The sequence below is a fragment of the Halichoerus grypus genome, chromosome 1, assembly GCF_964656455.1.
Source record: "Halichoerus grypus chromosome 1, mHalGry1.hap1.1, whole genome shotgun sequence".
In the NCBI taxonomy this organism is placed as follows: Eukaryota; Metazoa; Chordata; class Mammalia; order Carnivora; family Phocidae; genus Halichoerus; species Halichoerus grypus.
In genome coordinates, this window is record NC_135712.1 from 193,582,023 (window position 1) to 193,605,832 (window position 23,810).

Here is a 23,810-nt window from a genome sequence, read left to right on the forward strand (position 1 = left end):
CTGGGATGTCTAGAGGATGGGGAAGACTGAGAACAAGAACTGTGCTCCGGTGTGAAGCATGGTTTGGGGGTGGCGCCCCTGGCATGCTGGACTTCGGGGGCACACATCTACCAACCGCGTCCCTGCAGGGACAACCACAGGTGTCCGCAAGCGTCTAAAAGTTCCAGTGCCTGGAATCCGGTTTTGCCGAACTTTGCAAGCTTCTCACCTGAGGACACCCGCCTAGATCCACCCGGCAGCACCACACGTCGCGTCCGGGTGCGCTGGGTCGCAGCCAGAGGCTGAATCGCGCGCCCCAGTGCCCAAATCTACTACACTGGAGCGATGCAGGATGTGTGCGTCTACCCTGTTCTCCAGCCCGGGGGCTTAGGGACCCTCCCTCAGGGGTAAGAATGGGGAGGAGGTCCTCCCAGAGATTCCGTGCTAGGGCAGCAGGCCCCCTGCAGCCCCAGTGGGAGCGGCCCGGGACAGGCGAGCCAAGGGGTCCAGACCGGGAAGTTGGGGTTCAGCCTCCCGAGGGTCGGCGGCTTTGGAAGATCGCAGACAGCCGGGCGGTGGGCAGGCAGCCGCTGCGGAGTGGACCTCTCTCTTTCAGCAGATGCCTGGGGGATGGGGAGCCCAGAGAAGGGGGCTCCAACAGGGAGCGTATTCCACCCCCCCTGCACCCCAGCCGTGGTACGGCTTTAAAATCCTGCGGAGTTTGTCATAGGCCGGCCTCACCACGCATGCGCATAGGCGAAGTTGAGTTTTTTCTTTCCTTTCTCCCCCCTTCCCTCTCTCTTTCCAGCCGCCTTTGGTTCTGCAACTTAAAAAAAAAAAAATTTTTTTTTTTCCCCTCTGAGAACAGCAGGGGAAAGAGGAGTCCGGAGAGAGGGAGCGAGAGTGAGGCAGTTGGCTAGGAGGGCCGGGGGTGGGTGGGGGGGTCGCGGTCCCTGCGGTGGGTCAGTCTGTCTGCGGGGCACAGGATCGCGTGGAAGGCTGCTGCAAGCTCCAAGGTGCCGCCTCCGCCGCCCAGAGTCCGGTTCGGTGCGGCCGCCGCCGAGCGAGCTCCTCCCGCCACCTCCGCCGCCGCCGCGCCGTGCCCCCGACCGCCCGCCGCCCGCCTGCTAGCTCGCCCGCCCCTCGGGCCCCGGCGCCAAACGAGGAGGTGGGCAGCCGCGCCGGCCATGGACCGCCGGAGCTGAACAGCCGCCGCGGAGCCCCTGGCCCTCGCCCCTCCCCAGCCCCACGCCCGCGGTGCCCTCGCCCCTCTTCGCCCTTCGCCTAGGGAAGGCGGGGAAAAGACGGGGATTAACCCGAAGAGAGAAAGAAGGGAGTGGGGAGGGGGGGAGCCAGTGTCTCCCCTGGGGCAATCGCCCATCGCCCCCGAAACTGCCGCACAGAGCGTTCGAGGGACAACTTTTACCCAATTTGCGCCCCCTTTTTGCCAAACCCTAAAATGAAAGGACAAAAGTTGGTGCTGACTCTTGTAGTCCGGATGGCGACTTGTGCATTTTCAGCGGCATCTCCCGGAGAAAAAGCCATGCGCGCCTGATTGTTCTGTGGCCCCAAAGCTTCAGTGTGTGTGTGTGGGGGGGGTGGGGGGTGGGTGTGTGTCTGTGTGTGTACACAGACGTCCACACACTCACTCGCGGCCGCAGGATCAGCGCCTGGAAGCAGACGTTTCGGCCACAGACTTGGGAGAGGAGGGAGCTGGAGATCAGGAGGCGTGAGCCGCCGGGAGTTTGCAGAATCCGTGGTGTGAATGAACTGGGGGCACCTGGGCGCGCGGATCGCCCCCGCCCCCGCCCCGGGCCAGAGTTGAGTAGTGGGGCATTTTTTTCACCCTCTTGTGAAGAATTTTTTTTTTTTTATTATTTGTTGTAAAGTCTTTTGCACAATCACGCCCACATTTGGGGTTGGAAAGCCCTAATTACCGCCGTCGCTGATGGACGTTGGAGAGGGAGCGCCTCGCCGCGGAACAGTCGCCTGCACGCCCTCGCCGGACCCGCGGCTCCCTTGTTGCGCGCCGGCCCGGCTTTGCTGTTGCTGCCGGCTGGCGGGCTTCGGCGCCCCCTCGGTTCCCGGGCGCATCCCGGTGCTGCTCCGGCTCGGGCCCTCGGACTCGGGCGCCAGTGACCGCTTCGCCACCGATTTCCTGCGCCTGCCGGAGGCGCCCAGGAGGAGCCCGAAGCTCTGCGCCGGATCGTCCCCCCAGGCTTAACCCGGCCGCTCCGCTCGGATTCCTCGGCTGCCCTTGCTCTGGTGGCGACTTCCTCCCGGCGGCCGCGTCCCCTCCCCCTCGCCATGAAGGTAGGTGTTCTGTGCGCTGCCGACGCTCGCCACTTTTTTTTTCTTTTTTTCTTTTGGAAGCTAAATGACTCCCCCCCCCCCACATACCTCTTCCTATCCCTCCATTTCTTCTACTGCCTCCAGAAGCTGGAACTCCTGCGTAGCTGGCAGGGACCCCTACCCCTTCGCCCACCCGCCCCCCTTCGCGCACTGCCTCTGTCTCCCGGGAGACTTCCCGTCCCACAAAAAGTTCTGCAAACCTTTTAGACTTTGGAGAAAAAGTGAGGATGAGCCAGGGCAGAAGAACTGAGAGCGGTTCACCGAAGACTTTCTTTTTGCCCTGAGAAACACCAGTGTAATTTACTATGTATATTTCAGCAACAGGCTAATGATTCAATTCAACAAATATTTACGAAGCGCCCACTGCGCGGGCACCAAGAGGGTGTGTGGCCGGGGCTCAGAAAGGGGATGAGGATTCCTTGGTTGGGAGACCCGGCAGCAGGACTAGGAGCCGACACCCCAGAGCAGTGCACCGCCCCCTCTTCCCTCGTCCTCTGCTGCGGGAGGCCAGGTTGCTGCAGGCTCGTCCCGGCCAGGGAATCCCAGCGCTGCAGGCCCGTGTGCCTTTAAGAGTGCCTTGTGGGGGGCCAGCGCGCACCCCGGCGCGGGAGCCGGGTTGCGTTATTAGCATTATTAGCCGCCACTGGGTGAGCCCCGGCACTTTGCCGCGGTGATGGGGGCGGGGAGTGTTGGCAGTGGTGGCTCTAATCCCGTCCGCTGGGAAAGCGCGCCCCGGCCCCCTGCGCGGAATCTGCCTTGTCCTTTGGAAACATTTGGGCCTCCGCTTTGGGAGAGCGGGAGGGGGGCAGTTTGTGAACTCTTGTTTGTTTTAATTGTCAGTTGTATGTTAAAGCCGAGTCACACACTGCGAGGGTCACCGGGAGTTCACTTTTGCGAAAAGTTAACATTTCTTCCTGCAATATAACTTGTTATTTTCCAAACAACTTCTCCTCTGTCTGTCCTCCAAGCTTCGCTCATTTCCACTTTTCTTGATCCTCTCCCATTTTGCTTTTCTAGAAAATAAGATGTTTCCTAAAGCAAACAAATGCCCGCTCGTCCTCCCCCCCAAAAAAAAAGTTTTAGAAAGAACCCCAAATCTGGAGACCCCGGGGCCTTGTTTTACTTTCCAAGTCCAGTTTGGCATCGGGGCCCCTTCTCCTCTCCCGTTTTTAAATGGACAACCCGCTGTTTGGAAGTCACTTGGAGCCAGGGGTGGGATCACACCTCCCCAGCCCCTGCCCTCCCGCCAAGATTCACTGCTGCTCCAGCCTGATAGGGAGATTTCGTTTCTAGACAGTCTCTGCCAGGGGAGTTTAGAGGGGGCAATGCTGAGAGCGCGCAAGCTGTGGAGACGCCGTGGAAGTTGTGTCCGAGTGTGTAGATCTGTGCCCTGCGTGTGGGGGGCGAGGGGAGTAAAGGATCAGTTCTCAAATCTTGGGCTTACTAGCTAGCCTTAATCCCGCCGGGCCCCACAAAGGAGGACGTTCCCCAGGAGGACTGGCCCGAGAGTCCCTGGCCTTTCCGTTTCCTCACCGGAGCGCCCCGGTGCATAAGGGGTTAGCACCGTGCGCACCGAGCTCAGCTCTTCCCGCTGCCTTTTTATCCTCGCAGTGCGGTGCCGGCTGCCCCCTGTTGGCCGCCTTGAGGTAGGACGCCTGGGAGTCTGTTCCTTGCGGTGGGCCGTCAGCTGCTCTTCTCTCCCTCCCACCTCTGGCTCCGCTCGGCCTTCCCGACCACCAGGTCCTCCTCTCTCGCGAGGGCCCCTCAGACGCCCCCAGAGGACAAGCTGCTCTGCGTGGTCGCCGCAGTACGGAAGGGGCCAGGGGTCCGATCCAGCAAACGGGGCTTCGGGGGAGAGGAGGAAGAGTTTACCTCCTCCCAGGGCGTAGGAACAGGAGCGTCGCCCTAGGAGGCCTAGGGTAGGGCCTTGGCGCTCTCACCCGTGCTGTACGTGGGAGCCAAGTGTTGCTTTCTCCTTCTCGGCTTCAATTTCTTCGTCTATTAAAAAGTGGAGTTGAAACTGCCTCTGCAGTGTGGGGGTTGAACTGATCTTTAATTTTATTTCTCCTTCACTCTGCTCTTCCTCTGATAAAGTTGAGAGCCTGTGCTTGGAGGTTAACCGGTGTGAGAAGGTGTAAGTGATGTGAGAGAGAGAGAGAAAGAGAGAGTCTTGAAGTCTGAAGAGACTTGTCCTGGGATGGAAGTGGGGAGACAGAGAACAGAACCGGGCTTGGCCACCGCTCTTCCTTTGGAGACTCCTTGTTCTCGGACTTGCTGTTCAGTCCTGAGCCAGGGCAGTCCTTGCACTGATTTAGTCGCAAGAAGCTCCCTCCACCTTCTCTCTCGGGCTTCCCCACACCCCCGCCCCCAACACACACAACACACACACAGCGCTGTGTGTGAGGGGTGGCCTCGGTCCCCCTGAGCCCAGGCTAGAGGCTTAGGGGAGCCCTACGTCCTTGTCCGCTCCCCCAAAGCGGACCTCCTGTGGGCCTCACCAGGCTCATCCTAATCCGCTCCCGCTTCTCTCTTGGCACTTCCTGGGGCAGGACGTCCCAACTTTGTGGTGCAGCCTTTTATCTCCCGCAGTTTTCTGTTTCTCTCCTTTAGGGAGAGATCACAGTGGGGAAAACAAAGTTTATTTCCTACCAAGAGCAAGGATTCTTGAAGTTTCTTATCTTTTTAGCCACCGCGAGCCCAGGTCAAACTCATTTCTGACTCCTAGCTGGTCTCCCCCTTCATTTCCATTCTCCCAGACTTGGGGGACCCTGGACGCAAAAAACCTAGTGGAAAGGGATGCCCAGACCGAATGAGGTAGCGCCCGTGGGTGAGGGTCGAGAATCTTCTTCCTGCCTTTGCGGAATTTCTCTTTAGGGGCCGCGGGGCTGAGGACTTGGGTGCTGGGCGCCCTCTGGGACGCTCTCTGTGGCTGGGGAAGCTCCTCTAACCAGAGTGATCATTTCCTCTCTCCCATCCCTCATCACCCCCAGCCTGCACCCCAGTGGATAAAGAAGGTTTAGGAACACCTTCAATCCAATGCGGAGGCTTTGGAAAGACAGAATAAGCATCACTGCGTTGAGCTGCTCTGGCTTTGGAAACTGGGGCGCACGAATGCCCTACCCCCACCTCAGCCCTCCCCTGCGCTAGAACCTCTCAAGTGCCCGCAATTCTCCACCCCATCGCATGCTAGAACAGATTCTGAGGATCCTTACATAAGTGGGCTTCTCATGGCCCTGAAAGTGTTCGAAAACATTTAGCCCGTTCTTTAGTAAACTCAGCCTCCGCCCAGAACTTTTGTTTTACCCCCGGCGTGACCGTCTCCGGAGAGGTCTCATTTCGTACTGTCTTTTCGGATCAGATCTCTTGGTAAACAGGCAGGGGTGTTTACCCTACAGAGTCGATGTATTTATTAGTGAGTTCGCTGTGGGTTCTTTCAGTCCTTCAAACTTGTGGGGGCCTTTTTGGGGGTTGCACGGGGGTTGGAGCGGGAAGAGGGCCAAGCTGTTTCCGGGCAAGCACGCGGGGTTAAGTGGAGACGCGACTCGCAGGGCTCTCCTGCCGGATCCCCTTTGGGACACCTCTGGCCTGCCCCCAGTCTGGAGCTGGGGAGACCTGAGTCTCGAAGACCCAGTGACCCACTCCCAGTTAGGAACGGGCGGACTCTCCCCGGGGTCATCGGTCCCAAAGTCGGTTCGGTTTGTGTGGCTTCGCCTCTAACAAAGAGATCCGCTGTAATCCGCCGAATCTGTTATCAATTTCTCTGCTGCCTGTGCCCCGCCCCGCGCGCCCCGCCCGTCGGGAAGCTCGGAAAGTGCGCGCGGCCAGCAGCCATCTCCGCGGGCGTCTCGTAAGCACGTCGGTGCGTGTGTGTCTATGAACGCGTTTGAGTGTGTGAATGTGCATGGGTGTGTTGTGAGTGTGTGTGAGCGCGCGGCCTTGGCCGCGGAGGGGGAGAGGCGATTTTGCAGCCTGGGCCGCGCGCGAAGTTAGACCTCGCAGCCCACCCCCTCCCCTGGAGGAAACTTGACACTTCGGGCGGGGGTGGGGAGGGAGACGGAGCCTTCTCTCTCCTAGGCTGGGGAAACCCCAGGTTTCTATTCTCCGGGATGCGCCCCTAGCTTTGCGGCGTTTGGACAATGAGTGGGCCAAGGGCTCAGAGCCCCGGTTAGCGGGCACCGGGGACCACATAAGCATTTCCTCTTGGAGAAGCCCCGAGCTGTCCTGGTCAAAAGGACGGCGGGCATAGAAAAGCCTTGGCACGCTCCTGGGCCCCCTCGCTTTTCCATGGCTGCCTAGGTCCTCTCTGTCCCTTTGACGGCTCACGTTCCAGGCCCTTCGGCCGCCTTGAGGAGGCTCACCTTTGCTTTCCCGAGGAAGGGGCTCCCTCGGGGGCTGCGGGTGGTGCAGCACAGCCGGGTTACACTTATCAGAAACGTAAAAGGGGATTTTGGAAAGCCGCTCCTCCCACCCGCACGCGCCACTGTCTCGCGCCCCCGCCGCCTACAGGTGGAGAAGTCACCAGTGGGGAGGAACGGCCGCGAAAGCTTCCAAGGCCGCCCCCTGCCCGCGAAATTCTTCACGACGGGAACCTTCGCCGCCGGGGCCCTCTGCGCCCTGGAATCCAGGGGCTCCGCCGCGGCGCGGGAGCCAGCGCATCTCTGGCCCCGCCGAGGGCTCACTCGCACCGGCTGTGGCCTCGCCCTGCACTGCACTCTCACCGTTCGGAACTTACCGAACCGAGTCTGAATCGGGCTGGAGGGTGGGGTGGAGGTGTTCTAAGGCCAGACTCACAGGGCCGCGATGGCGAAGTGGCCGACAACCCCAGACCGAGACCAAAGGAAACTGGAGTCCCCCTTGGCGTCCTTTCCTCTTTCTCCGTGGCAGCTGTCAGGAGTCGGGACAGAAGGGGGACGGGAAGGAGAGTGAAATGAAAAATCAGAATTTGTGGGAGGGCAGGGAAGGGAGGACAGCGGGACCCGGACCCCCTTCTTCCCTCAGGGGTACTATCCCTTGTCCCCTTCTCGGGGGTACACTTGAGTTGCAGAAGGAGGCTGCAGGCAGGGGAGGGGGCACTGTTTTTCCGGTTTCCTTGGTTGAGAGAGCAGAGCTCTCTCCCCGTTATCCCCAGTGCCCCCCATCTCCTCCCCACTCCAATCTGGTTGAACAGTGTCCTAAGGAAACCCAGGCTGCCCTTCCCCCTCTGGAAGTGGCTTCCCCCAAAGCGGCCTGTAAACTGATTAGGAAACATACGCTGTTAATTCCGAGCTGCATTTCCCAGCTGGGCACTCTCGCGCACGCCGCTCCCCGGGGCCTCGCCCCCCACCCCCTGCCCTTCCCTCCCGCGTCCTGCCCCCACCCCCACCCCCCACCCCCGCGCCGGCCACCCCGCCTCCTCCGCAGCCGCCGGCGGCGTGCTCCACTCGCCTTCGCGCTCCTCGCCCATGGAATTAATTCCGGCTCCACTTGTTGCTCGGCCCAGGTCGGGGAGCGGACGAGGGTGGCTGCGGGTTCCCGAGTGAATTCCCGAGGAGGGACCCAGCACAGCGCGGACTAGAGGGGAGCGAGGGGGTGCGGGAAGCGAACAAGCAGTACAGAGGCAGCGCTTGGCACCGGGGCTTTGACTCAACAGCATTGAGACATGTTTGTAATCGCTGGCGTGCCCCGCGCGCAGGATCCCAGCGAAATCAGATTTCCTGGTGAGGTTGCGTGGGTGGATTAATTTGGAAAAAGAAACTGCCTATATCTTGCCATCAAAAAACTCACGGAGGAGAAGCGCAGTCAATCAACAGTAAACTTAAGAGACCCCGGATGCTTCCGTTGTTTAAACTTGTATGCTTGAAAATTATCTGAGAGGCAATAAACATCTGCTCCTTTCTTCCCTCTCCAGAAGTCGATTGGAATATTAAGCCCAGGAGTTGCTTTGGGGACGGCTGGAAGTGCAATGTCTTCCAAGTTCTTCCTAATGGCTTTGGCCATATTTTTCTCCTTCGCCCAGGTTGTAATAGAAGCCAATTCTTGGTGGTAAGTTCCTTCTAAGTACATATTCTTTGTTTTATTTTTATTTTTTTTAAAGATTCATAGGTACGATGCTACAGTATTTAAAGCTGAATTGTGAGTTTGAGTGCCTTTATCTGGTATATACGTGTATAATGTATTTTGTTTATGTATCTGGAAATCAGAATTTTCTTTTAACTTGTTAGTATCGTCAAACTTAATCTTTAGCTCCGTAGGGAATGGGACCCTATAAATCTACACCTTTTTCTATGAGGCCCTTGTTCAGATGTCTGCTTGTAGTACATCATGTAATAAAAGGGGACCGAAATTCACTTCTCTAATAATTGTAAGCCTATCTATAAAATTTACTTTTGCCACCTCTAGGTAGTAAAAGTGAGTTCCAGCTTTTATTTTCTGTCACTTGAGGTTATTAACCTTCAGGGTCTGAGGTAGGCAGAGTGTTCTAGGAAGACAGCTACACTCCAAGTGGGGAAGTATTGGGGCTTGAAATTTGATCAAAAGGAGGTGAACATGAAGTAGTAAAACGTCCCTAAATGAGCGTTTCTCTCTGGTTAGGGGCCTTGTAGATAGACTGCAGTATATCCGGAGGATTATTTTTGACGGCGTTCTGGATATTTTTTCCCTGTAAATGAACAGCGTTTTTTCTGACTGTCAAACATGACTTGTATTCACTGGATACCCTGTCTTGGGTCTTTCACAATCACATAAGGGGCCCTTTTAAAATGTCCAGAACATGGTGAATTTTCTTCAGTCCCTCGACTTGTGTCCCTGTTCTTCCATCGGCCAGAGGGAGCTGCTATCTCCTCCGCCCTGTGTCTAGTTGTGTCTACTTTGGGCATTCATACGCTTTCAAGGCAGATCCGTCCAATTTGTGGGGCAAAGTGAATCACTTTCTCTAATGTCAGAGGCCTGTCCCCCAAACCGCCATCTCCCCCTTTTCTGAGCGCATTTCAGAAACACCAGGTAGATGGCAAGGAGGGCAAGGAACAGAGTGAAAACCTAACTGAGGAGCCAGATGGCGGGGTGGGGACCACACAATACCTCCGTTTTCTGAGCACAGTTTGAACAGAGGAGTTTTATGAAGCCCTTCTACTTTGTCATGAGGACAAGCCGGAGAGAAAAAGCATCTGTGTGCTGAAAACTCTGTCTCGCTGACATGCGTTCAGGGGGCCTACCTCAAGAGTTCACGTAAATCTTGAATGCACATCTCCCCCCCCCCCCTTTCTAGGTCGCTAGGTATGAATAACCCCGTTCAGATGTCAGAAGTATATATCATAGGAGCGCAGCCTCTCTGCAGCCAGCTGGCAGGACTTTCTCAAGGACAGAAGAAACTGTGCCACTTGTACCAAGACCACATGCAGTACATTGGAGAAGGCGCGAAGACGGGCATCAAGGAGTGCCAGTACCAATTCCGGCATCGGCGGTGGAACTGCAGCACCGTGGACAACACCTCTGTGTTCGGCCGGGTCATGCAGATAGGTAGGACACTGCGTAACAGATGTTTAAACACAAACCAAGCCTCCTCCTGCAGAAGGGCTTCCCTACGCACTTGGGAGCTTGCTGAGGAGGGAATCTTCCAGCAGCACGAGGGCGGGGGAGTGTTGGTCACTACTTCTGTGGGCCTTAATGCCGGTTCCCACACCTTGATGATAATAAGTTTGGGGGCGCTCACTCCTTTAGCCAAATCAGAAGGGAAGCATCAGAGACACCTTCATTTTTCTGAACGCTGCATTTTTTTTTTTTTCTAAAACGCCTTCTGTTTGGAAGAGAAGCAGAACGCTTATGTTGGTTTCTCAAAAGGAGGTGAGGAAAGATGAGTCATTTATATCCTTTTAAACTTCAAAACTCTTTTAACGGTTAGAAGTCTCTTAAGCCACAATTCAAATGGCCCACGCATCAAACTAAATACTGTCATCTTTCGAATGCTGGCTATGCTGGAAGTGAATAAGGTTTTAATTTTCCTAATATAGATATTTCCTGAGGCTATAGAGATATATATGTTAGAAGCTTTATTTTTAGTCCCAGAAAGAATTTTAATTAGAAGTGATCCAATTTACGTTGCGATTTTGGCAATTGATATAAAAGCACATGCTAGAAACTTAAAAAAAAAGTCTTAAATGTATTGCTCACAGTCAGATTCTTTATGTTAAACGTATCGTTGAACTTGGTATTGCATGCAGGGAGGAGGCGGCATTAAAATGGGGCTAAAGGCAAAGAATTTGGAAACTCAGTTTGCCTCTGGTTTGGTTTAATAGCATAGGATACTGTCTGACAGATGTGATCCTGTATGTGTTTTCTAGTGTGAATATTTTAGGTCCATTTAGTATTATGCAAACAACCCCTTATAATTAATATGACCGCGGTGATTCCTAAAATAAGAAGCCATTTATCAAAGCAATTAACTGTTTAGACTGACTGAAGATAAAAAAGTTGGCTTAATATCCGTCACGGATGGATAAAATGCTTTTTTAAAAACCCTGAAAAGTGCATTCATTGAGAACAAAAAAGAGTTGTCAGTGGATGTTTGAGCCCAGCGACTTCATATACTAAAATAATACGGGACTGGAAGCCATTCCTCTAATTGAATGGCAAAATGGTCTGCAGCTCTCAGCCTGCAGTTTCATAGGGCTTTGTCCTTCCTGTTAATGATTAAAATGTGCTAATGTATATACTGGGATCTGAATCTAGGAGTTAAGCGGCAGGAACACAGGAGCTTGCCCTGAGCATGTAGTTAACTGGGGTGGTGGAGATTCTCTTCTGCATTGTCATATTGCGAGTAAGCTCACAACTGGTTTGTTTGTTGGTTTGTTTTAGCTGTATCAGAATGGTAAGTTGTCAGCTTTGCCTTATATATATTCCCCCTAAACTGCCTTCCTCTCAAACTCTGGGAGCACTTTTTCACATGTGTGTGAGTTTGCAAAAGCCGTACATTTTTGATAGTAACCAGGAAGCAAAACAGCAATTGGAATGGTTTTTCTGTGTCGTCACTGGAACAGGGCTTTGATTTAAGATCCTCTTTTCGTCTTCCTATGTAGCCTGTGTTGGGCCAAAATGTTCAGAATAAGCTATCATTTGCTAAGTGGATTTGAGTTCTGCTGGAGATTTATTTAAAATGTGGTCCAAGATTCAAAGAGCCTGCTTCCTCAGGGTACAAGCAGAACCTTTGGTACAAAGGCTTATAGTTAATTGTCCCTTGCAAATACACTGTCTGGTCCTCAGCTGTGTGGTACTTCCATCTGGGTTGGTGGCAAGTGGGTGGGAGTAGAACCTCCTGGCAGCCTCCGAGGGCGCCCTGCTAGATCCTACCATCAAGTTAGCTGATGTCCTGGGCATCTGAGAGCACACCCCATCCTCCTTTGCCCAAAGCCCCCCAGGTTCCTGGGATCTTATAGCAGGAAGCTGCTGCTGGGCTTTCGGTGGAACACTGCTGGGGCCTTCTCTTCTATTTATTTAAAAAAGAGATGGAGGGAAGAAAAACCAGAACAGATTTTTGTGGAAGGGGCACATGGACCCAACCCCAACAGTGGGAAATTTACTTGGCTTTCACTTTTCTATTTATGAGTCTGTTTGAAGAGAAGGAGCTAAGGGAAAATTTAAGACACGTTTGATGCTGCAGGGTGTGTGTGTGTGTGTGTGTGTGTGTGTGCGTGTGCGCACGCGCACCCACTCCAGAGCACTTAGTACAACCAGGGACATGGAGAGCAATTCGTGTCCGTGAGAATCTGACCCTGTGACGGGGCCAGTGTCTGAGAAACTCAGGCTGCCACTTCCATCCCTCTTTGACTCATTTTTCTAGGGTGCCAGTTGCCAGGGAGGCACTGTATTACACAATTGGCCAGTGAAGGGCCCACTCTTCATTTTGGAAACCTTCTCATTTTTCATCACGCTACCCTTTCCTCCAGCTTTTGTCTCCCGTCTCTTCTTTGTCTCCACACTGTGAAAAGATATATAAGAAAGGCTCCATTTTTAAGGGGTGCGAGGGTCCGAAGAGATGTAGATCTCACAGGGAGGGAAACCGAACTGAACCAGCAGTGTTCCATCCGGGATGGCTGTGTCCACAGGCTATCAGCCAAAGAGCACTTTTCAAACTGACGTTTTTCCCTTCAGTGACCAATGAGCTTAAGAGATTTCGACCAGGTTTGGGTGCCAGGGCGAAAAAAGGAAATGCTCAAGGTAGACCCGTGAAAAAAGTGGTATTATTGTGTTTTGTATAAAAGCCCTTTTATGCACTGTCTACTCCCAGGACAGTGCCTTATGTTTATGTATCTCCACAGGACTCTTGATCTATCTTCCTCTAGCTCCTGCCTTATTCTACAAGTCTCCCATCCAGGGCCACAACTTCTTCTATACTATCAGTGTTAATCCTCAAATAACTCCCTAGAAAGTATCTGCTCACCTCATTTCTCTCCACTCCCTGATGTGCCCTGCCTCTCTCATTTGAGCTAGATAGATGTAACACCCCTTAGGAACTTTCTGGATCCTCCTGCCAACCACCAGCACACCCCTCAAATTATTCATTTTTTAAATTGTGGGAGAGAAGGTCTGTGGTAACCAGGAACCTTGGCCATTCCTGGAAGGAGGAATCACAGATATCTGTGGATTGAAGTGTGGAGCTCAAGTTCCAGAAAGCGCAGCCTGCTGGATCCTGGAATTGGCATAGCCATGCTCCTCAGACGGACCCTTCTAGTTGGGGCTGAATCCTGTTGTCGTCTGTTCTTCTGCTGTACCACCTCCCCCCACCCCCCAAAAAAAGATTGTTAGCAAGCTCTTTAAGTGTGGGAGAAACTTATGCTGGTACAGGGATTTCAGCGCCAAAACCGGCCCTTTTTTCTCCTAGGCATCTAGTTCAATGCCCTTATTTTATAGTTGAAGAAAGTGAGCCCCCCGCCCCCCCCAGTACACCCCTCAGGCCCAGCTTCAGCGGGCAGGGTGTTAACCCTTTCTCTCTGGTACCACTGCATTTTTATTAAGTGGCTTCTTGTTACACATGGAAACATCTCCATGTACAAGTGGGAATTGAGGTAGTCTATGATTGCCTCCATTTGCCTCCTGACAAATGGGACTCCTGTCAGTGTTGTACAGGGAAGTAGCCTTTACAGCTTTTGAGAAGGGGAAGACTTTTCTTTTCCCCTCAGATTGTGGTTTCTTCCTTCTTGCTATTTATTCTAACACTTTGAGGCAAAGGCTATGGGGGAGGGGGGTTGCAGAAGTAGCATAAAAGACAGCAGGCTGTTTTAAAAGTAGACCTCCATTTTCCTGAATGAGAAGTATCAGGCCAATTGACTTGGGATTTAAGAAGAGGCAAGTTTCACTCTAATACTCTAGAAACAGGTTTAGAAACGTCCTTTGGGGATGTCAAGAGCCTTGTCCTGAGACGGGCACCATGCTGCTTCGTGATGGAGCAGGGGGAGCCAGGCCCCAGGAGGAGGGCCTCTGGGTCCCAGGGCCTAAGACTTTCAGAGGCTCTAAGCCTAGCAAATTCTGTGCTCCCGCTGGAGGTAACTCAAAATGAAAATGACACCAAACCTTAAAATAAGTGTAAGGAAGTCTCCGCACATTCTGTTCTCCCTCAATGACTTCTTTCATGTGCATTTTGGGAAGTAAGTTTCCAGGATTTTCAGGGGCTGGAGGGAAAAACCAACCCAGCGCTGCCCGAGCTGGCTTTTCAGTGTCCCAGCAAAGACCTCGGGGGTCTGTCACTTGCTGCTGCCACGTGTTGGGGCGGCTCTCCTGGCCTTCCCTGGGGGTGGGGGCCGCCCCGGTGTGTTAGGGCTGGGGGCGCCCCCGGCCCCCTCTGCCCCGGTGGGTGCCCCGGGGCCGCTGGATGGGAGGGAAGGGGTGGGGCTCTGGGGGGGGGGCGTCCTCGGAGCCGAGCAGGCGCCTGGTGACCCCCCGCGTCCCGCCCGCAGGCAGCCGCGAGACGGCCTTCACGTACGCGGTGAGCGCCGCGGGGGTGGTGAACGCCATGAGCCGCGCGTGCCGCGAGGGCGAGCTGTCCACCTGCGGCTGCAGCCGCGCCGCGCGCCCCAAGGACCTGCCGCGGGACTGGCTGTGGGGCGGCTGCGGGGACAACATCGACTACGGCTACCGCTTCGCCAAGGAGTTCGTGGACGCGCGCGAGCGGGAGCGCATCCACGCCAAGGGCTCGTACGAGAGCGCGCGCATCCTCATGAACTTGCACAACAACGAGGCCGGCCGCAGGGTGAGTCCCGCCCCGCCCGCCCCGCCCCGCTCGGGTCCCTAGGCTCGGCGGCCGGCAGCCGTCTCTCCGGCCCTCGGTGCCCCCCAGCGCCGCCCGCCAGGTGTACTTGCCCCCCCCACCCCCGCTCCTAGGCATCCGGCCCCTACCCTTTCTGATTCTGGCTCTGTCTCAGGTCGCTTTTTCTCCCTCTCTGCTCCCCTGTCTGTCTCCTTCCCTTCCTCCTGCCCCACCTACACCTAGGCCTCTCTGGAGAGGGGTGCACGCCCCAGAAAGGCCTCCTGGAGGTGAATCATCCTGCCCTGGCCCCCTCCAGCAAAGGTGCTCCTCCAGTTGCTTGAGAAAGAGCTTTCTCTGCCTTTTTAATTAGTCCCCAGTGCAATTGGCCAGCCCAGCTCAGAAATAAAAATGTGAATAAAGTTCGCCCTCCTCCCCAGAACATGTTTGTGGTTGGGCTTAAATTTGGGAGAGGGATTTCTTTATCCTGGTAGGTGCCCAGTGGAGAAAGTCCTCAGCTCAGCTTCCAGGACTTAGCTTTTCCCTCCCTTGCTTTCTCCTTGCCTCCCCTCATGGCATTAGATAGCAGGCCTGACAGATTGAGGGTTTTGTTTTGTTTTGTTTAAAGAGCTTTTCTAGGAAAACTACAGCATTTTTAGGAGTGTGGAGTTTTATAGGGCTGCCCATCAGGCCAATCGAGGGTGGCTCTGGATAGAAGAGAGGGCCACTCAGAAGTACCCAGAGAGACCAGCTTTGCAAGCCTTCACCAGCCTTCTGGGTCCACTCTTTCCTTCCCCTGGTGGGAAGCTTCTCCACAATAGTTAAAAAGACCCTTTTTTTCCTGCGGTTAAACACATGGCACTTTATGGCTGCTTTAAAATGAAGGGGTGAAACTTTTCTTAACTTTGGCAGCATTGAAAACCAGGGTCATTATTTTTTCACAGAACCCAAGGTAGGTGCCAGGAACTTTCTGGTCAGAGATTTCACTCTTCTGTATTTTTGGGGTGAGGAAAAGGGAAGATAATCACAGAGTAAAATATAGAGGACTGGGAGGAGCCTTAGAACCCTCTAACCACACACCCTCATTTGTAAAGCTTGGGAAACTGAGGCCCTAGAGAACCACTTCATGGCCATGGGGGAAAATTGATGGATTGAGATACAAGTCCAGGCACGTTTTTGTTAAACTCATGCGTCACAGCTCAGGGGTTAAGGGCTATCGGTTTTGGAATTAAAGAAATCTAGATTAAGATCCAGTTCTGTTCCTTTCTGTGTATGAGCCTCAGTTTCCACATTTCCACATCTGTTGGATGGCCATGGCATGAACTATCACTTGGGGTTATGTGAGGACTACCTGGGATCATATAGGAGGTGGATCCATACGAAGTTACCAAGGCTTGACTATCTCTGACCAGTAAAATAAGAGTTTCACATGGTTCAGTCAAAAGGGCTGAGTTTAGTGTCCGCCTTTGGTAAGTGCTCGATAAATCATAATTGTTAGACATTACGAAGTAGGGAACAGAGAAGTCAAAGATTATCTAGATAATTCCAGCTAACCTAGCTTCTCACTTAAGCATGTGGAGGTGTTGGGGAAGGATTAAACTCGGCAGATTTTTGCCTGTGGTGCCCAGAGGGAGTGTGGCCTCTCCTTTCTCAAGCCTCCCATTGCTGTCTCTCCCCACTGCAGCTGACCAAGGCCACATAATGGGCATGTCAGCCCCACTCTCTGTGGGAGCCCATAAAGCTTGCCCCTGTCCTCACAGGGGGCACATCCCATTACTCTGAGCATACAGGGCCTCAGACCAGACGTGCCTCCAGGACAGAGATGTGCTTGACTCTTCTGGGCCCCATTGTGCCCATATTTGGTACTTTCATCCATGGAGGGGATTTCTTTGACTTCTCTCAGGAAGAGAAATGATCAGGGGCTTAGCAAGCAAGGAGAGAAGGTCAAGGGATTTCCAAGTGGAAAGAGGGGGTTTTGGCGAGTTGGAAAAGCACCTTTAATATTAGAATGTCATTTAACATCTACATTTTTAAATAGTGAGTGAATTCTTTTTGTAGGTTTTATAACTTGAGCAGTGAGCTGCCCTTGGATCCTGGCAGATGAAGTTACATAGAAGACAGTTTTTCTCCAGGACAGTGGGGGTAGGGAGGAGGAAATTTGGACACTGTGCCAGGAAATCATATTAGAATCACCTTGGGGCATTAGCTTTTTATTTTCCTCAAAGGGGAGCAAAGGTTAAATACATTCGCAAAACCCTTCCACACATTAGCTGAGTGCCTGAAACTCTTTATGCCAGGGGAGTACATTTTGGCCCCTCCCCCTTTTTAAAACCCCTTATGAATCCTTCTAGGATGAAGGGAGCTGTTCTGGGTGGAAGGAGCCTTCTAGCTCACTCCAGCCTCCAGGTTCCTGACAGTCCCCCTGCAGCTTGCCAGCACCACTCCGACTCTGCAGGGTGACTGGCACAGGGGCTGTGGGCAGTGGCGACTATAAATAGGCAGCCACCACCTCCCAGACTGCTGGGCACAGTGCTGTGAGGCCAAGGCCAGTGGGCGCTGCTACTGGGAGGCCACAGTGACCCAGTGAGAGCCCAGGACCAGCACCCAGATGCCATGGGCTCATCGCTCTGGAGAAAGAGCAGATTCACTGATTGCATCCTGTATGCCAGACACTTTTGTTGCATCCCCTCACTCTATCCTTATAACAGTATTGCGAGGTTCATACCATTACAGTTGCCCTTCCCAGATAGAAAGAGGAGGATCTGAGAGGTGAGGCCAGTTGCCTGAATTCAGGGGCAGAGTTAGGACAAAACTCACATCCGCCTAGGTCTGGTGTGGGTGCTCTTATCTTAGACAGTGTGGGGAAGGGCTAGGGATTGTGCAGGACCCAGGAGTGAGACTGCCTGAGATCCAGGCCTGGTTTCCCCACATTCTAGCTGTGTAGCCTGTGCAGGCCACTTACCCTCTCTGTGCCATGTGCCATCATCTAACCCATTATAATGTTATTTGGGAGGATTCAGTGAGATAAATAGTATAAAGGCTATGATGACAGTGCCTGGCACACAGCAGTAATAACAGTGACTACGATTTGAACCCTGATCCCATCTGGGCTGGCCCCCCTCCCCACCCTCCTGCTTAGCAGCTGGGTGCCCATGGGCAAGTCACCAAGCATGAGCTTGGAGCCCAACTGCCTGGGTTCAAATCCTGGCACCCCTGCGTTCCAGTGGCTGGGTAAGAACTCTATGGGCCTCACTTTTCCTCTCTGTGAAATGGGCATGATATTAGCACTACCCTCATAGGCTGGCTGAGGGGATTAATCCAGGTAATGAAGGCGAGGAATTGTGAATAATCTCTGGGATGAGCGTTCAAGACCTATTAGTTGCTGTAACATTTTCCTGGGAAAAAAGAAGCAACTGGAGTGGTCTTTTCCTGTTCCCATTTAAAAGCTGGTTGTTGCTCACCGTGATGTGTACTAATGAGGGGCTAAGAGCCTATTTATCTTGTAGACTTTTTAAAGAAGGTGACACCAGCCTTCTGGTAGCGCAGGATGAGGAGGAACTAGGCCGGGCCCTGGCGGAGCTGGGGACCGCGGCTCCACGGGGAAGGGGGAGGGGAGCTTTGGGAACATACCTTCCACCAGCGTGCTCCTCCGCGAGTGGGTACACTGACTGTCCCATCTCCCCACAGACGGTGTACAACCTGGCCGATGTGGCCTGCAAGTGCCACGGGGTGTCGGGCTCGTGTAGCCTCAAGACGTGCTGGCTGCAGCTGGCCGACTTCCGCAAGGTGGGCGACGCCCTGAAGGAGAAGTACGACAGCGCGGCGGCCATGCGGCTCAACAGCCGGGGCAAGCTGGTGCAGGTCAACAGCCGCTTCAACTCGCCCACCACGCAGGACCTGGTCTACATCGACCCCAGCCCCGACTACTGTGTGCGCAACGAGAGCACGGGCTCGCTGGGCACGCAGGGCCGCCTGTGCAACAAGACGTCGGAGGGCATGGACGGCTGCGAGCTCATGTGCTGCGGCCGCGGCTACGACCAGTTCAAGACCGTGCAGACGGAGCGCTGCCACTGCAAGTTCCACTGGTGCTGCTACGTCAAGTGCAAGAAGTGCACGGAGATCGTGGACCAGTTTGTGTGCAAATAGCGGGCGCCCGCCGCCCGCCCGTCACCCAGCCCCGCCCCCAGGACCCACTTATTTATAGAAAGTACAGTGATTCTGGTTTTTCTCTTTTAATATTGTTTTATTCCCCCCCATCATTGCAACCGGAACCATTTTTTTTTCTGTTCCCATCTAAGAACTCTGTGGTTTATTATTAATATTATAATTATTATTTGGCAATAACGGGGGGGTGGGAACCAAGACAAATATTTATTTTGTGCATCTTTGAAAAGGTAAGACAAGACTTCTTTTGATGGTATAGGATGAGGGGGGATTTCCATGTACCCTTAGTTGTGTGCACATCTAGAAGGGAAAGGAAAGATGTTTTCTTTTTCTCAACTATGGGGTCAAATATAGGACAGGTAGCATCCAGCTGGAAGGGGGTGGTACAACTCTATGCACGATTAAGCTTCTGTGACCAAAATGAATTGTAAATGCTCTGGGGAAAGTGGAGAGGTCTGGAGAAACAAACACGAAATGAGACCCCCCCCCCCTTCCCTAGGGGCTGCCAGCCTGAAACATTTTCAAAATGGTAATTTAAAAAGTAACAGCGAGAATCTCACATCCCTCAAAGATGTATCATTTGTCTCATTTTTCTGAAATGTTCCATCTGCAGAGGGTCCTGTACTGGTAGCTACTGAAACTTAGGGAACAGGGAGGAAAGCCTCGGAAGTTAAAAAAAAAAACCCTAAAAATGCCTGTATCGAGATACTGATTTGATGCTGTTACAGGAATTAGGTTGTCAGATTGGAAAAGGATCCCCGAATGATTCTGGGTACTAGCCATTTTGTTTGGAGAGAAGCAGGGAGGTTGGATTAAATATAAAAAGAAAAATATACTGTAATTTTCTTAGGGATGCTTGGTTAATAAATGATGATGATGAAAATAATAAATGAATGCCATTCACAGATCCTCAGCCCAGACAACAAGGTAACTGCGTGCAGGTCAGGGCTGCACCAGAGCAGAAACCCTGTGTGAAGGGGAAAAAGTGAAATCGGCCCTCGGGCTTGACCCCAAGTCCTCTCTGATTCCTCCTGGCCCTGCTGTGATGTGATGCTGGCCAAAAGGCAGCTCCACTGGGTCCCCTTTGATTGTGGGACAGGAAATGAAACGTTACAAGCTCCACTTGGGAAGTAGTTTGCTACTTAGGGATTTTTTCCCCTAAAACTTTTATTTTGAGGAGCAGTAGTTTTATATGTTTTAATGACATTACATGGCTAATGGAGTTCCCAGAGGTGTTGCAGCGTTTCACTCTTGTGATCCTGTGTGTAGACTATCCACTCCAGCTTTTCCTATTATACTGCAGGTGTACCCTAAGACTGTTCCTAGTGTACTTGAACAGTTGCATTTATAAGGGGGGTGTGGTTTAATGGTGCCTGATATCTCAAAAGTCTTTTGTACATAACATATATATATATACACACACATCTATATATAAATATAAATATAGTTATATCTCAGTGCAGCCAGTGACTTATAGTTTACTCTGGGGTTATTTCTCCCTCTAGAGCATTGTTATCCTTCATTGCAATCCAACTGGGATTTTTCCAGAAGGTTTCCGAGTTGAGCTTGGGCTGCAGCCCTGAAGCGATCGATCACACCTGGAGCATCACAAAGCAGCCTTGTTTCTGAGGAATCTGGAAGGTCTTACTGCTAATGCATGTTGGTTTGAAGATTTCTTTTATCGTCCCTGCGCCATCCCCTTCTCTCCAACCTCCATTTCTGTACACTTTCCAGAAAGGGCATTACTCGTTTGTCATAGACGTGGAAACCAAGAGACACTCCAAACTCAGAAGCATTGTCTACGTTTCCATTTCCTTGGTTCGTTTTGCAGAGTGGAAACCGGTGCTTCTTAGATCTGGTAGGACCTGTTTGAGTCCGTAAGGAAAATCGAGCTCACGACAAAACATAGCTAGTTAAAAAAAAAAAAATTTTTTTTTAAAGCAAAGGACACCTCTTTCCTAAAAGTGCCATCAAATGTGTTCTTATCTCAGACTTACGCTGTTTTAAAAGTTTGGAAAACTACACATCTCCTGCAACCCTCCTAGGCTCAGTGGCCTTCATAATCACCTCTGCCACCTGTGGCTCTTTAATTTATTGCACGAAGATATTCTCGTCCCCTCAGTTGCAGTGAATTGCAAGCAAAAGATCTTGAAATTGAAAAGCACTAATTAGTTTAAAATGTCACTTTTTTGGTTTTTATTATACAAAAACCATGAAGTAATTTTTTTATTTGCTAAACCAGATTTTGTTCCTTTTTAGTGATTCATGTTTATGAAGAGAGTTGAGTTTAACAATCCTAGTTTTTAAAAGAAACTATTTAATGTAAGATATTCTACTTGTCATTCAGATATTATGTATATCTTCTATGGCCTTTATTCTGTACTTTTAATGTACATATTTCTGTCTTGCGTGATTTGTATATTTCACTGGTTTAAAAAACAAACATCGAAAGGCTTATGCCAAATGGAAGATAGAATATAAAATAAAACATTACTTGTATATTGGTAAGTGGTTTCAATTGTCCTTCAGATACTTCATGTGAAGGTTTTTTGAGAAACCATGAGGGATAGTTTAGAATGGCTACACGTCAGAATAATAGAAGAGTCGAGAGTTTTACCAAAACCAAACTTCGGGAGCTTCAAAAGATTTCTATATGTAACGGAACAAAAGGGGAATTCTCTTTCCTATATGTGTTCCTCAAAAAAAAAAAAAAAAAGAAAAGAAAAGAAAGCAAGCAGATGGCTTAAAGCTGGTTATAGGATTGCTCACATTCTTTTAGCATTATGCATGTAACTTAATTGTTTTAGAGCGTGTTGCTGTTGTAACATCTCAGAGAAGAACTGAAAAGGCACACGCTTTTATCCATGACCAGTATTTTGGTCCAAAAGTGTATTTGTGTTTACCACTGCATCTGTTTGAAGTTACTATGGACGGATTGTCTCTATGCCCCTTTGAAAGTAGTTCTATGAAAAGCAAGCCTCAGTCTGCAGAGAATGAAACCCATTGGAAACTAAAGGTTCGTTGTGTTAAGTGCAATTAATATGAGTTCTTGTGCTTTCTGAAAATGTACACCGAAATCTGGCCAGCGCCGCACAGATTGATACGTTAGCCCTTTGCTTTTTTCTTTCCGGATAACCTTGTAACATATTGAAACCTTTTAAGGATGCCAAGAATGCATTATTCCACAAAAAAACAGTAGACCAACATATAGAGTGTTTAAAATAGCATTTCTGGGCAAATTCAAACGCTTGTGGTTCTAGGACTCACATCTGTTTCAGTTTTTCCTCAGTTGTATATTGACCAGTGTTCTTTATTGCAAAAACATATACTTCATTTAGGAGCGTCAGCATATTTTCCCTTCTCATCCTGGAGTGCATTCAAGATCTTCCCAATACAGGAAAATTAACAAAAAATTTATATATAGGCAGCGGCAAACAGAGCCATGTTCAAAATAGTAATTATGGGCTCAAGGAATAGGAAGACTGTTTTAAGTTTTAGTCCGGTTTATCTGTTCAGTTCTTCGAGCTGCTGACCTCCTGAGACTGGTTTAGTAGCCTCTCCAAAACCCTTTTCTCATACAATTTTGCTAATACCAGTTTTCTTTTTTTTTTTTTTTTTTTTTTTTAAAGATTTTATTTATTTATTTGACACAGAGAGAGAGAGAGGAATCACAAGCAGGCAGAGTGGCAGGGAGTGGCAGAGGGAGAAGCAAGCTTCCCGCGGAGCAGGGAGCCCGATGTGGGACTCGATCCCAGGACTCTGGGATCGTGACCTGAGCCGAAGGCAGACGCTTAACGACTGAGCCACCCAGGCGCCCCGCTAATACCAGTTTTCAATTTGTTTTTGCAAAACGTTATTCAAGGCAGTGAAATTATCAAATATGACGCTCTAGCAGGAGAAGGGCTCCAAATGAGAGACTGGTACTGGCTGACTCCAAGAGATCATTAGCAAAAATAGTCCCCAAAGACTGCGTGGAGCATAATATAAATAGAGATGGATAAAAAGGTACTTATAACTTGAAGCCTATATGTCATGCAAATACGCACCAAGGCATAGGTCGGAGATACCGCATTATCACTGTAAAGTATACTTTTAAAATATTTATTTTTTTTTAAAAAAGTATTTTTTAGTCTCCCCTCTCTCTATGGAATGGGGAAAACCAGAGGCCGTGTTTTGAAAATAAGACGATGAAACGAGTTTTTAATACAGGAAACATTTGGCAATGTAGGAATTAAAACTTAGGAAATGAATCTTCTAATTTACCTGTTTGCACAAACTTTACACTTAAACCTGATGATTGGATGATATTTTATTTTAGTGAAACATCATCTTGTTAGCCAACTTTAAAAAATGGATGTAGAATGATTAAAGGTTGGTATTTTTTTTAAAGCAAAAAATGTATCGATTTGAATTTAGAACATTTCATTCAAATGCTGTCTCAGTATTTCAAAAGCAAAAAAGAAATGAGGGAAATTGCCGCTTAGATCAGTTTTATATGCAGTGTACAATTTGCTGGGCTAGAATTGAGATAAAGATTATTTATTTTTGTTCATACCTTGTACTTTTCTATTAAAATCATTTTATGAAATTGGCGCAGTCACGTGTGTGTTTAGCTAGAGATTGTGTCCATGGCCATCAGAGCTGGATGCGGGCACAGAGCACGATGATGGCTTAGGGCCTCCAGAAAAAATCCATGTTTCACGCATGTGCATGATATTTTGGTCGAACTTTGAGGGTTTACTTTCTATTTTAATGCTCCTTTTTGTTTTCCTTGATGCTCATCTTTATTTCTAATTCATTCTGTGCTGCTAACGTAAGGGTCATGTTAGGAGATTATTACTCAGTGTCGGAATTGAGCACTGTGACACGTGACATTATGACAAAATGCCAGGGCAAGAGAAGAAAGACTAGGATTTGAGGGGAGAGGGAGAATAATGTTCAAAATAAACAGACTGAATCACCTGAAACATTCTGCTGGTTGCTTTTTGCATGTTGCATGGTTTCGAGCCAGGTGTTTAAAACCTCAGCACTGTTGGCATTTGGGGCTGGGTTAATTCTTTATTGTGGGAGTGTCTCCTGTGTGATGGAGGTTTAGCAGCATCCC

At 50.8% G+C, this 23,810-nt stretch overlaps 1 protein-coding gene across 1 annotated transcript; it reads left to right on the forward strand.

The window, feature by feature from the left end:
- Positions 1 to 937: 937 nt before the first annotated feature.
- On the forward strand, positions 938 to 23,673 carry WNT5A (Wnt family member 5A). Its single transcript, XM_036110322.2, has 5 exons — positions 938 to 2,292; positions 8,219 to 8,352; positions 9,575 to 9,825; positions 14,256 to 14,548; positions 18,230 to 23,673. The coding sequence occupies exons 1-5, from the start codon at positions 2,287 to 2,289 to the stop codon at positions 18,686 to 18,688; spliced, it is 1,143 nt and encodes a 380-aa protein (XP_035966215.1). The 5' UTR covers positions 938 to 2,286; the 3' UTR covers positions 18,689 to 23,673.
- Positions 23,674 to 23,810: the final 137 nt, after the last annotated feature.